Genomic DNA, 14,380 nt, shown 5'->3' with positions numbered 1-14,380 from the left:
TCAATCCCCAGCACTACCATAAGCCAGAGCTGAGCAGTGCTATGGTGAAAAGACCAAACAAACAACACTGAGCTTTGTAGAATCAAGGTATACTTAAATGGTGTTTAATAGGAAATCACCCTGGATGTTTCTTTTACAGATGTTTTTGCCCTTGCGTCAGCCATTAAAGAGATGTGTGTGGCTACTCGGAAAGCGCGCACCACCCTATGGTGTGCACTGCAGATGACCTTGCCAAAAACAGTCAGCACAGCTGGTCAAACAGATGTAGAGAAGGCTTTACAAGATATAGTAAACTGTGAAGACAAAGTCCATGAAAGCATAGATAGTAATCTAATGAACCAGAGAGGTGAAGCAAACAAACATTAAGGAAATGCCAGCATAAAGAAGAATTTAAAAAGCTGATAAGTAAATGTATCAAGACATGCTAAGAAATTTTAATGAACTTGTCAAACTTGAAACCTTCAGTACATTAATTTTCTTTCAAATTTACAGTTAATACCTTAATGAAGTCTAACTTCTATTTTAAAATCTTTTATTTGCAATGAATCAGATTTAAGTTAAAGTGAACTCAAAAGTAAAATTGACTACTCTAGGAGTTCTAGGTAGTCAAAGAGAACAAGTTTATGTTAATTAAATATTTTCTAACAGCTAAGATATTACTTAAACCCACTCTGCAGTGCAGGTACATGCAAATATGAAATTGTTCTAGAAGATAAGTTTCATTTAGGTCTGCCTTATTAGTAAGTATAGTTCCAAATAATGAATATAAGTGACTGTATCCAGTTATGGCTACAGTCTAGAAACCAAGACAAGTTGTGATTGTGATGTAAAAGTGTTTTCCTTATAAAATCTAGTAAGCAAAGGGAAACAAGGATAAACCCAATATTCATGTAAAATTTAATATTTAAAAAATACCATATTTATAAATTTGAAATCTTAGTGCCTAAGTATATGGAGGGAAATGCATCTGATTCTCCTAAATTAGTGATAGAAGTGTCAGTGTGAAAACCATGCAAGTTACCAAGTATAAAGCCTGTTCAAATCATTTGTGTATATTCTTTAAAATTTTATTATACTATCAATTATTAAATATTTCCAATTTTACAGTATTTAAATTGAATCAAAACAAAACATTTCCTTATCTGGATTTTTTTAGACTTGATACACAGTAACTAAAATAATGCCTATTGTTTTAATACCCTTAGTTTTACTGCCTTTTATAAGGGTATCACGAAGTTCTAAAGTATATTTTTTAGGGTTAGTCTTTTAACTAGTTTAGTTTACAGTTGGTTAGTATATATTTTGTGTAGTTGTGTTCATTAGTTTGCTTCTGTATTTTTTTAAAGAGCTCTTGAAAGCTTGGCTTTTTTGTTTCTCATCATTTAATATCTTTGTATGGAACCTGAGTAATTTATTCATTAATATGAAATGTTGGTATTATGTGACTCAGAAGATCTTGGGTTTTAACATTTCTAGCATGAGTTGAACTATAATGTACTGATGAAATTTAATTGAACTATCCTTGACTAGAAGCACTGAGGTTTTAAGTTGGTGCTTTTCCTAGTTTTAGAAATCCTGGTTATTAAAGAGTGTAATCACCACATAAATTTTTTTTAGATGATGTGCGGAAGAAACTGATTGAGAATGCAAGAGTAACTGTAGGGAGAAACACTTTGATCATTGATATAGCTTAGAACTACCAAAATGAATTACATTGAGGGTAGTGAAATAAAATAGATCACCCCACCAGTCTCTGCATAGAAAGTAGTTAAGTTTGACATAAGACATGTTGGATGTTATGAAAACAAATACTGTACTGAATTTAGTCTCAAAAAAAATAAATTAATTTCTTTGTTGAAAATGCCTGGTTTCTTGTTTTTTTTTGTTATTAGTTTCTAACTTTAAAAGTACCAAAAAAAATAAAACGAATCAAATTTTATATGAATTACAAGAACTGATACTGTTTTGAGTTACATTATTAACACATAAGTAACAGTGCTGGAAGGAAAAGCAATGTTAATCAGATATACTTACATCATAACAGAGAATGAAAGAAAAAAGTTTTTTTAGTCACAGTCCCTACTTTGCAACTCAGCACACATTGATGGTCTTTCTCCATACCTCTTCTTCCCAACTCCCCAATATACCTTATAAAATTTGGCTCAAAGAAATCTCATTCTGGGGGCCAGGTGGTGGCGCACCTTTAAGTGCACATGTTACAATGTGTAAGGACCTGGGTTCAAGCCTACAGTCCCCATCTGCAGGGGGAAAGCTTTGTGAGTGGTGAAGCAGGGCTGCAGATGTGTCTGTCTCTCTCCCTTTCTACCCCAGTATTGGATAGACAATAAATAAGGAAAATTTTAAAAATTAAAAAAAGAAACTTTTAAAAAAAGAAAGGAATCTCATTGTAGAATTGTTAAGCTAAGGATAAAAATACCAATTTTAGTACTGTTTCACTAGTTCCAGTCTTTGAACTAGATAGGCCTATTGGTTTTATTATGTAAGTCACTGCTGGTCATGATTTATAATTTGTGAAGCAATAGGACAGTTTGACTGTATTAAAAGGGTCAAGGAGCCAGGCAAGTGGTGCACACAGTTGAGCACATACATTACCATGCATACAGGCCCAAGTTCAAGTTCCTGGCCCCACCTGCAAGAGAGAAGCTTCATAAACGGTGAAGCAATGCTATAGGTGTGTCCCTCTCCCTCTCTTGCTCCCGTCATTTATTTCTCTGTGCCTCTATTCAAAATAAATAAATAGGGAGTTGGGCGGTAGCACAGCGGGTTCAGCATACGTGGCGCAAAGTGCAAGGACAGGCGTAAGGATCCCGGTTCGAGCCCCTGGCTCCCCACCTGCAGGGGAGTCGCTTCACAGGCAGTGAAGCAGGTCTGCAGGTGTCTACCTTTCTCTCCCCCGTCTTCCCCTCCTCTCTCCATTTCTCTGTGTCCTATCTCTGTGTCCTATCCAATAATGATGACATCAATAATAACAACAAAACAAGGAGAAAAAAGGGAATAAATAAAAATCTTAAAAAAGACATCTTTATAAAAAAAATAAAATATTTAAAATGAGAGGTCCCAAAATTGCCCACCCAATAACCTGACTTGGCACCCCCAGGACAACACAAGGAGTGCCATGGCACTGATGAGACGTTTAGGCACCCCCACCAGCCCCCGGACTGCAAGTAAACTAAAAGGGTCAAGAGTAAACACCACACTCTAGGAGGTGACACTGTTGATTAAATGTTAGCTTCTCAAGCTTAAGATTCTAAATTCAATCCCTGGCATGACATATGCCAAAGGGATTCTCTGTTTTTTCCCTCCCTACCCCTTATAAATAAGTACAAATCTTAAAGGGGTAGATGCCATGGGGCCTATGGGACTGTGCACCTGGTGAAGCACACACTTCAACAAGTTCAAATCCCTGCTACCACATGGTAGCAAACAGAAGGAAGTTTTACCATCGGAGGAGCTGTGCTATGAGCTCTGCCCCCTATCTTTTTCCTCATCTATTTTTGTGATTGAAAGGGAGGAAAAAGGTCCTCTGGGAGTAGTTGAGTCACAGATGCAAAGCCCCAGCAAAGTTCTAGTGGCAAAGAAAAAGCAAATGCCCTTTTTTGTTGACTATATCTCCAGATAGGCAATTTAACACTGATTTGTCAATCCAAAATTTGTGAAATGAGCCAGGTGGTGGTGCACCTGGTTAAGCACACGTTAGAGTGCAAGGACCCAAGTTCTAGCCCACAGTCCCCACCTGCAGAGGGAAAGCTCTGCAAGTGATGAATCAGTGCTGCGGGTGTCTCTCTGTCTACATTCCTCTCTGTCTTCCCCTACCCTCTCCATTTCTGTCTGTCTCCATAAATAAAGATTATAATAAAAAATTTAAAAAGATTGTTCTTAAAAATTTTTATGAAACAAAAAAATGACCCCTCAATGTCGATTTCAATGATGAAATGTTTATTTTGCCTTTGTGCTAATCTAGACTAAAATTCTGGGGAAGACCTTATTTATTCATGAAAAATATAGGAAGAGAGAAAGAACCAGACATCACTCTGATAAATGTGTTGCCAGGGATTGAACTTAGGGCCTCATGCTTGAGAATCCAGTGCTTTATCCACTGTGCCTCCTCCTGAACCACAGTGGGCAAGACTCCATGACAGTGGTCAGAAATGAAACACTAGTCCATTAACAAAACCAAATTATTTGAAATTTTGTTAATCACATAACCTACTAGATAACTCTTGGGTGTGTTAGTTGTCCCTTTCTGTCCTCTAATAGAGGGTCCTTATGCATCACTTGTAGACAAGTGTACAGCCTATAGCAGTGTTACCAAATTAGCATCACATAATGTTTTGTAATGATAAAAACTAATGCTTCTGTCATCTTTAATAGCACCTCTACAAATTTAATAGCTCCCTATAAAGGAGCTATTTTTTTTTCCTTTTAATTTCAAATAGAAAGAAAAAAAGGGGGCCAGGTAGTAGCACACCTGGTTAAGTGCACATGGTACTAAGTGCAAAGACCCACACAAAGATCCAGGTTCAAGCCCCTGGCTCACAACCTGCAGAGGGGAGTGCCTCACAGGCGGTGAAGCAAGCCTGCAGGTGTCTATCTTTTTCTCTCACTAGCACTTTCTCACTCCTCCCTGCTCAATTTCTCTATGTCCTATCCAAAAAGAAAAGCTGCCAGCAGCAGTGGATTTGTAGCGCCGGCACCAGGCCCCAGTGATAACCCTGGAGACAAAAGAAAAGGGGCAGGGTTGAGCACATGTATTACTGTTGTTTTCACCGGGCTATATTGTTTTCGCCGGGCTGGCTTCACGGGCGGGTAACAGATGACCAGGGACTCATGGTTGAGCTGTAGGCAGTATCTCTTTATTCATGCAGGACGCAGCACAATCTAAGCCGAGCTAAGCTAAAACTAAAGGTACCATAAAACTCACAATGCTGTCTTTATATATACTTGCCAAGTAGGGTGGAAACAGGATGTGACATAAAAAGGGTGGAGAGAAAAGTGACTGGTGAAAATCAGAGTGTGACAAGGAGAGGATCAGGGAGAGGGGGTGGAGCAGGCGAGAATTTTTTTTTTTATTTAAGAAAGGATTAATTAACAAAACCATAAGTTAGGAGGGGTACAACTCCACACAATTCCCACCACCCAATCTCCATAACCCACCCCCTCCCCTGATAGCTTTCCCATTCTCTATCCCTCTGGGAGCATGGACCCAGGGTCATTGAGGGTTGCAGAAGGTAGAAGGTCTGGCTTCTGTAATTGCTTCCCCGCTGAACATGGGCGTTGACTGGTCGGTCCATACTCCCAGTCTGCCTCTCTCTTTCCCTAGTAGGGTGTGCCTCTGGGGAAGCTGAGCTCCAGGACACATTGGTGGGGTCTTCAATCCAGGGAAGCCTGGCCAGCATCCTGGTGGCATCTGGAACCTGGTGATTGAAAAGAGAGTTTTCATACGAAGCTAAACAAATTGTTGAGCAATCATGGACCCAAAGATTGGAATAGTGGAGAGGAAGTGTTAGGGGGGTACTCACTGCAAACTCTAGTGTACTTCTGCTTTCAGGTATATATTTTGCAGTAGTTTGTGGATACGTGTGAACATAAGCTCTCTCTCACAGAAACTGGTGTATATCCAGGTTATGGGACTTTGTTAGAAAGTGAACCACCTGAGATGAAATTATAGTGTACTATATATAAAAGGAAAGGTTTCACCCGAGTAATGAAGCTGAAGGGTTGTCATTCCACACGTGAAGTCTCTGGACACAGTCTGAGGTGAAGCATGTTGAGGTGGCAATTGTTGCATTGGTTAGGTTGTGATCGGCGGATGCAATATTATTTGGTATGGATTGGGAGACGCATATGGGAAAGTCGGCCCTATCCAAGGGTTCGAGGACTGGGGGAAGTAGGGGCTCTATAGTGGAGATGTGAGGTTCCTGCTGTCTTAGGGTTCAAAAAGACAATCGATAGTTAATGTTATCATCACATTATTTGATAATTGGGTTAACTTTGAAAAGTCCTTTTGTTATGGTTTGCTGTACAGTATCCAGTATCTTGTATATAGCTGTGCTATTGGATGCTTCTAATCTACTTGGTCTAGGCTTTTGAGAGAGCCTGCATATCAAATACACAGCCTATATATTAAAAAAATTCAGTTTGTGTTTTGAAAAACACTTCCCTCACTCACTCCAAAGCTAACCTTATCAAAATAAGGACTACAAAGCTGAAAAAGGGCAAGAGACTGTCATACTTTAATGATGACTCTTTAGTCACTACCAGATCACCCCATCAGCTGGGTCCTAGTCGGGGAGTCCTAGGATTCCCACACAAACACGATGAGCCTAGACCTCGAATAAATCCCTCTCTTCATTATCACCGGTCATCTCATCAGGAACAACATAATGGACCCCTTTTGAGGGCCCCCATAGGACCTTGCCCTCAGTGTGGATCAACAATGGTAGAGAATGTTCCATCCTTTGAAGGAGGGTTGTATAACATACTCTATCTACCACCTGAAGAAGATGGGTCCTGAAATTGGTGCAACTCAGAATGTTCCTACTGATGACCTCAGAATGCAAGTTTGAACCTACAGGGATGTAGAGGTTAGGCTCCTAAGCTGAATATGGGTCCTAGATCAAATTGATGGGGTTTATAGACAACAATATTTATACACTTTTCCCATATTGGGGAGCTACTCTCTTCCCTGATCCAGCTTTCTAGCCCTTTTTCCAACCATGACATCATCTCCCCAGACAATAACCGGAGTCCACCTGCATATCAGATGTCAGGCTCAGGCAAAAACTATAATAAAGTCATGGACCCTTTGTAATATACCTAAAATAGACCTACTAGCTATTTCCAAAAGAGAGACCCCAAATCTTCATCTGCAATATTCCAGCCTTTAGGTTCATGATTACTCAACAATTTGTTTGGCTTTATATGTTAACTCTTTTTTTTAGCCACCAGGTTCCAGATGCTACCATGATGACAACCAGACTTCCCTGGACAGATGACCCCACCAATGCGTCCTGAAGCCCTGCTTCCTCAGAGCGCTTCCCCACTAGGGAAAGAGAGAGACAGGCTGGGAGTATGGATTGATCTGTCAACGCCCATGTTCAGCAGGGAAGCAATTACAGAAGCCAGACCTTCCACCTTCTGCACCCGAAAATGACCCTAGGTCTGTTGTTAAAATTCGGAGGCTCCAGCTGGCTGGGCTAGCTTCACGGGCAGGTAACAGAGACGACCAGAGACGTACGGCTGGGCAGGGAAGCTGTATTTCTTATTCAGGAACAACGATTTATAAACTAAGACAAACTAATCACCAAACAGAACTCTGCTGCCTCTTTCCCCCGCGGCGGCGCCAAGCCCTCTCTAACTCTGCAACTCTTTGAATAAAGAAATACAGCTTCCCTGCCCAGCCGTACGTCTCTGGTCGTCTCTGTTACCCGCCTGTGAAGCTAGCCCGGTCAGCTGGAGCCTCCGAATTTTAACAACAAATGGCACCAACATGGGGCTGACCTGCGCATCTCTCAGTTAAGTGAAGACAATTTGGCTACCTATGTACTATGGCCTTCTCTTCTGCTTGTGAAGAGATCTCCAAAGGCCTTGGCTCTTTCTTCACGAGACTGTTTTGCTGTTTCTGGAACATTTATCTCTTGACCACTCTGTGGTTTCCACTCGCTCGGGCGCACTCAAAACAGCCAGAGGAGTCGGGAAGAGCCAGCGGGAAAGAGGCGAGGCGCAGAGCTGCCTTTTCCACCTGGTGGAACAGCCAGCCAGCCGGCTGCGCCCAGACACCTCGCGCACCGCGCCCGCAGCCCTGCAGCCCGCAGGAGGCCGACGCCAGCACACAGGAGCCCGACGCCAGCACGCAGGAGCCCAATGCCACCACACAGGAGCCCGATGCCAACACGCTGGAGCCCAATGCCAACACACAGGAGCCCGATGCCACCACGCAGGAGGCCAATGCCAGCACGCAGGCCAGCCCACAGGAGCTGGCTCTCCACCGCGTGGCGCAGGGCACTGGACTCATGATCCCTCCACGCTGCTCGGCCACTGCAAACAGGGCAGCAGACATGGCAGGGCCATGGGACAGGGCCGTGGCAGCCTATCATGGCCGCCACCCCTGGGCACCTCGGCCCACGCCTTCTACAAGGCTGGCCCGCCCGCACTCGTGCTATGAATTCTGGACAGATCCCAAACCTCCCGGGCTCCCTGCCGAAACTGGGCACACTTGCCGAGATCCTCAGCTCCGGTCTGAAGGCAGACAAGCTGGAATACGCAGAGATTCATGCAGAGATCGCAATCTGCAATTCCTTGAAGTGGAACTGTGCAGGAGGCCATCTCCAGATGGTGACCCCCCAACAATTAAGACAGTACATATCTAAATTCGTGTTTAAAATGACATGTCTTCTTAACAAAGGTTTCTCTCCTTGTGTATTAATGAACATGTTTATGTGTATGTTTAAAGTTTGGTAAACAGTAACTTTAAGGCTAAATTCTTACTAGTCAAAGTTAAATGAAAAAGGTTTTCAATGTAATTCTCATAAAGATAAAATTAACTTACATTTAAAGTCTGAGGTAAAAACTAGTTAACAATCAATATATTTTAACTAAGTTGGTCTAAAGACCTGCGCACACCTAGGGTGTGTCTCCATCTTGAATGGGTATAACAAAAAGGTTAAATAGACTTGTTGATATGTAAAACTCTCGATTACCTTCTCTATTAGAAATGGTAGATTACACAATGGCTATGCTAATTATTCTCATGCCTGAGGTTTCCTTTCCTGCGCACACCTAGGGTGTGTCTCCATCTTGAATGGGTGTAACAAAAGGTTAAAAAGACGTTGTTGATATGTAAAAGTCTCAAATTCCTTCTCTATTAGAAATTTTAGATTGTGCTGTTGTTATGCTAATAACAAGTTTTGTTTCATAGTAAGTAAATTGCAGCCAGCTGCCTTTGGGACTCTAGGCCGTTCCCCGCCCCCATACATATGTCTGTCGAAACAAGTATGCCCCCCAGAGGCAAGAAATGTTTTTTTTAAGCTGATAAAGTTTTGCCCACAGAAGCAAAAAAAATGGCCCCCTCAGGCCTTCCCTTGGCAGCACACTGGTTCTTGTTTCTTGCTTACATGTTTCTCCATGTTTGTGCCAGTTTCTTTTTTAGAAATGCCTGTATGATATAGGTTTCTGTTCACCCCACACCCCTGATACTGTGGTCATTTAGTTAAAAAGAAAAGGGGGAATTGTTGTATGCTTTACATTGGGTTGTTCTAGCTCTTCCCCTGCCAAGAAAATTGGTTCAGTCCTGCTAGTTTCGCGGGCCCACTTGTCCCTGCCCCAAGGAACCCCGAGAGAATTCCAGAGTTGCAGAGTTAGAGAGGGCTTGGCACCATCGTGGGGGAAAGAAGCAGCAGAGTTCTGTTTGGTGATTAGTTTGTCTTAGTTTATAAATCGTTGTTCCTGAATAAAGAAATACAGCTTCCCTGCCCAGCCATACGTCTCTGGTCGTCTCTATTTCCCACCCGTGAAGCTAGCCCAGCCAGCTGGAGCCTCCGAATTTTAACAACATAGGTCCATACTCCCCTGGGATTAAAGAATAGGAAAGCTATCAGCGGAGGGGATGGAATACAGAGCTCTGGTGGTGGGAATTGTGCCCCTCTTATCCTATGGTCTTGTCAGTGCTTCCATTTTTATAAAAAATAAATTTAAAAAAATAGTTATTGGTAGTCAGGCGGTAGCACAGCAGGTTAAGCGCAGGTGGCACAAAGCACAAGGACTGGCATAAGGATCCTGGTTCAAGCCCCCGCTCCCCACCTGCAGGGGAGTCGCTTCACAAGTGGTGAAGCAGGTCTGCAGGTGTCTGTCTTTCTCTCCCCCTCTGTCTTCCCCTCCTCTCTCCACTTCTCTCCGTCCTATCCAACAATGACGACATCAATAACAACTATAATAACTACACAATAAAACAGCAAAGGCAACAAAAGGGAATATTTTTAAAAAATAGTTATCATAATGGGCTCAGGTTAGGCTGAAGAGATAGCATAATAGTTACATGCAAATGCTTTAAATGCCTGAGGTACCAGAGGTCCAGGTTCAATCCACAGCACCACAAGCCAGAACTGAGCAGTGCTCTGGAAAAAGAAAGCAAAACAAAACTCTCCCATATACCATATAAAGTCACAGTCTATTGCTACCACTACATAAAGGATTAAGATTCCAATAGACTTCAAAGGAAATTTACTGACTTTTCAAGAAACAAACAGGTAAATGAGGTGGTTCAGTCAATACAGCGCATGCCATTCATGTGTGAGGTCCTGGATTTGATACCCAGCACCACATAAAAACAAGACAAAAATAAATAGATCATGAATGGTCTCTATTTCTGTGTTTTTTTTTTTTTTTTCCATTCTTGCCTCCAGGATTATCACTAGGGAATGGTGCCTCCACTGCTCCTGGAGACTTTTTTTTTCTTTTCTCTTTTGTTGCCCTTGTTGTTTATCATTGTTGTTGCCATTGTTGTTATTTTGTTTGTTTATATGTTTATTTATTTTTGATACAGATAGAAGCTAAGAGGAAAGGGAGAGGTAGGGAGAAAGAAATACCTGCAAAACCATTCACGCAGGTGGGGACTGGGCGCTTGAACTGCACTGCAATGTGTGCGCTCACCCAGGTGCACCAGGGCTTCACTCCTATTTATTCATTCTTTGCATGACAAAAAGTAGATTTTTTTTTCTTTTTAAATTTTATTTCTTTATTGGGGGATTAACGTTTTACAGTCAACAATAAATACAATAGCTTGTACAAACATAACGTTTCTCATTTTTCCACACAACAATACAACCCCCACTGGGTCCTCTGCCATCCTGTTCCAGGACCTGAACTCCCCACCCCCACCCCCGCCAACCACCCCAGAGTCTTTGGTGCAATACACTAACTCCAGTCCAAGTTCTGCTTAGTGTTTTCTTTTCTGATCTTGTTTTTCAACTTCTGCCTGTGAATGAGATCATCTCATATTGATCCTTCTGTTTGACTTATTTCACTTAACATGATTTCTTCAAGCTCCATCCAAGATGAGTTGAAAATGGTAAAATCGCCATTTTTACTCTGAAAATGTCCAATAGTTCTATTTTATCTATCTCTTCATTTAGCTCCCTCATTTTTTAAAGTTGATTTTCTGCCTTGGTGATCTGTCAAGTTGAAAGAGTGGGGTGTTGAAGTCCCCTACTTTTTTTTTTTGCCTCCAAGGTATTGCTGGGGCTCAGTGCCTGCACCATGAATCCACTGCTCCTGGAGGCCACTTCTTTTCCCCTTTTGTTGCCCTTGTTGCTGTAGTCTTGTTGTGGTTATTTTTGTTGTTGTTGATGTCGTTCACTGTTGGTTAGGACAGAGAGAAATGGAGAGAGGGGAAGACAGAGAGGGGGAGAGAAAGGTACCTGCAGATCTGCTTCACCACCTGTGAAGCGACTCCCCCGCAGTTGGGGAGCCAGGGGCTCAAACCAGGATCCTTACGCAAGTCCTTGCGCTTTGCGCTATTTGCGCTTAACCCGCTGTGCTACCGCCTGACCCCCCAAAACCCCCTATTATTACTGTGTTGCTGTTATATGGCTGTAGCTCTTTCAGTAGATGTTTGATGTATTTAGATGGCCTCTTCTTGGGTGTATAGATGTTGATAATCATTAAGTCCTCTTGACTGATTGATCCTCTGAGCACTAAGTAATGTTCATCCCTATCTTTTTAAATTTTGTCTATTTTAAGGTCTATCATGTCAGATATGAGTATAGCTGTTCCTGCCCTTTTTGTGTGGCCCATAGGCTTGTATGGTAGTTTTCCATCCTCTCACTTTGAGTCCATGTTTGTCTTGTTGAATTAAGTGGCATTCCTGCAGACAACAGATGTTTGGGTTCTGTCTTCTGATCCATCTTCCTACACTGTGCCTTTTTTTTAAGTCATTCTTTAAAAAAATTTTTTTATTATCTTTATTTATTGGATAGAGACAGTCAGAAATCGAGAGGGTAGAAGGAGATAGAGAGGGAGAGAGACACCTGTAGTCCTGCTTCAGCACTTGCAAAACTTTCCCCCTGCAGGTGGGGAGTGGGGGCTTGAACCTGGGTCCTTGTACATTGTAACATATGCGCTCAATCAGGTACGCCACCACCTGGCCCCTGTGCGTTTTTTTAAAAAGTTTTTTTTTACTTATTCATTTTCCCTTTTGTTGCCATTCTTTTCATTGTTGTTGTAGTTATTATTGTTGTTGTTGTTGATGTCATCATTGTTGGATAGGACCAGTAGAAATAGAGAGAGGAGGGGAAGACAGAGAGGGGGAGAGAAAGACACCTGCAGACCTGCTTCACTACTTGTGAAGCAACTCTCCTGCAGGTGGGGAGCCAGGAGCTGGAACTGGGATTCTTGCTCCAGTCCTTGCACTTTGCACCATGTGCGCTTAACCCGCTGTGCTACTGCCCAACTCCCCTCTGTGCCTTTTAGTAGGTGAATTCAGGCCATTGACATTTACTGATATCATAGATTGAAGATATTTTTAACGCCATTATTGTAGATTTTTAGAGTGTTCTGATAGATGACATATTTATGGTGATCTGATTGTTTATAGAAGACCTTTCAGAACTTCTTTCAGGGCAGGCTTGGTGATAGTTGATTCCTTCAGCTGTTGCTTGTCTGAGAAGGTTTTGATGCCTCCATCTAGTCTGAATGATAGTCTAGCAGGTTACAGTAGTCTTGGTTGAAAGCCTATCTCATTGAGCACTCAATAGATATCTTGCCTTCTGGCCTGTAGTGTTTGTTTGGAGAAATTTTCTGCTAATCATATGAGTTTTCCTCTGTAGGTGATTCTTTGTTTTTCTCTTGCAACCTTCAGGATCCTTTCTTTATCCTTATTCCTTTTCATTCTAAATATGATGTGTCTTGGTGTCTTTAAGTAAGTCTGGGTTAATTCTGTTTGGGACCCTCTAGGTTTCTTAAACTTTTGTCTTTTATGTTGTCTAGACTGGAGAAGTTCTCATTTATTATGTCCTGTAGAATTCTTTCTTCCCCTCCCTCTCTTCCTCTGGTAGGCCTATAATGCATATATTATTTCTTTTGAAGTCGTCCCATAAGTCTCTGTTGTTGTTTTCAGTATCTCTTAATCTCTTTTTGAGATCTCTTTATTTTTTTTAAGGTTTTATTGATTTGTTCATGAGGACAAGAGAGAAAGAGAAAAAAAACAGACATCACTCTGGTACATGTGCTGATGGGGGGATTGAACTCAGGACCTCATGCCTGAGAGTCCAGTGCTTTACCCACCTCCAGGACTAGTTTTTGAAATCTCTTCTTAGTTTTATCTAATTCATCCTCAATCTTGCTAATTCTGTTTTCTGCCAGATTCATTCTATTCTCTCTCCCCTCTGTTGTTTTCTGTAGCTTAGCTATTTTGTTACCCTGTTCAGATACTGTATTAGCTTGTTCAGATAGTTGTGCTCTTAGCTCAGCTATTCCAGCTTTCAGCTCTCTAATTACATTGAGATAGTGATTTCTTTCAGAGTCTCATTTGTTGTTTCTGCATTTCTGATGACAATTTTTGCAAACTCTTTCCTCACTTCTGTGACTAATTCCTCAGCTAGCATTTGGATGTTGATCTCATCCTTCTGTTTCTACCTTTGGGGGGTTTTTAGCTGGACTTTTGTCCTGGTTCATTTCTCCAATGTTTCTCCTTGGTTTAAGTATTATAATGTGTTATGAGGTCCTTCTCTCCGTACCTTTCAGTCCAATGATCACTCTTGCCTGGAATGACTTGTGTCTAAGTAAGGTACCTAAGAGTTCACAGTTGTGGAAATTAATAGTTGTTTCAGTGTTATCTCAATCCCTGAGTTGAAGCACAGTGGCTGTTAAAGCCTCTTTTGTTCTTTTTCTTCCCTGTAGGCTAAGGTAGCCTGAGGGCTTTTTACCTATAGGTAGGTTTTTTAGCTTAATCACTCACTCCTAAGCAAGAGATAAAGTAGGGTGGGGAGAGATAGCACAGTGATTATGCAAAGAGACTCCACACCCCAAGGATCCAAAGTTCCAGGATCAATTCAGCTTCTCTGCCAAGGCAGAAAGCACTGCTGGGCCCTGTGAGTTTCTAAACAAGTCCCATTTATAGTCTGTAGGTTTTGAGGCAATTATTCACTATGTTCTCATCAGGAAAACAATGTGAAAAGGCTCCCACTATACAGCCCCACTGCTAGACCACCGAGGTGTAGATCGTCTCCTGAGTTACCTGGTCAGTTCTCTATCTCGTGATGTCAGCACAGGGCTTCCCTACTGCTGCTCTAGCCTCTGAGGGCAGTAGCAAATGAAGACTCACAATTGCATTTGGTAAGTCTTAGAAGAGTTCTCTCCTCCCTTT

General features: G+C 41.9%; 1 protein-coding gene across 1 annotated transcript in view; it reads left to right on the top strand.

Annotated features, from left to right (window-relative positions):
- The window catches only part of MEIOC (meiosis specific with coiled-coil domain), a 29,571-nt gene extending 27,710 nt beyond the window's left edge, over positions 1 to 1,861 (top strand). Inside the window, exon 8 of the mRNA XM_060203372.1 lies at positions 140 to 1,861. Coding sequence (XP_060059355.1) covers positions 140 to 366 — 227 coding nt within the window. The 3' untranslated portion in view covers positions 367 to 1,861. The remainder of the gene's footprint in view (positions 1 to 139) is intronic.
- The last annotated feature ends 12,519 nt before the right edge of the window (positions 1,862 to 14,380 follow it).

Source organism: Erinaceus europaeus, chromosome 12, assembly GCF_950295315.1.
Source record: "Erinaceus europaeus chromosome 12, mEriEur2.1, whole genome shotgun sequence".
NCBI lineage: Eukaryota > Metazoa > Chordata > Mammalia > Eulipotyphla > Erinaceidae > Erinaceus > Erinaceus europaeus.
The sequence above is the reverse complement of the archived record's forward strand: the minus strand, read 5'-3'. Positions and strand labels throughout refer to the sequence as shown.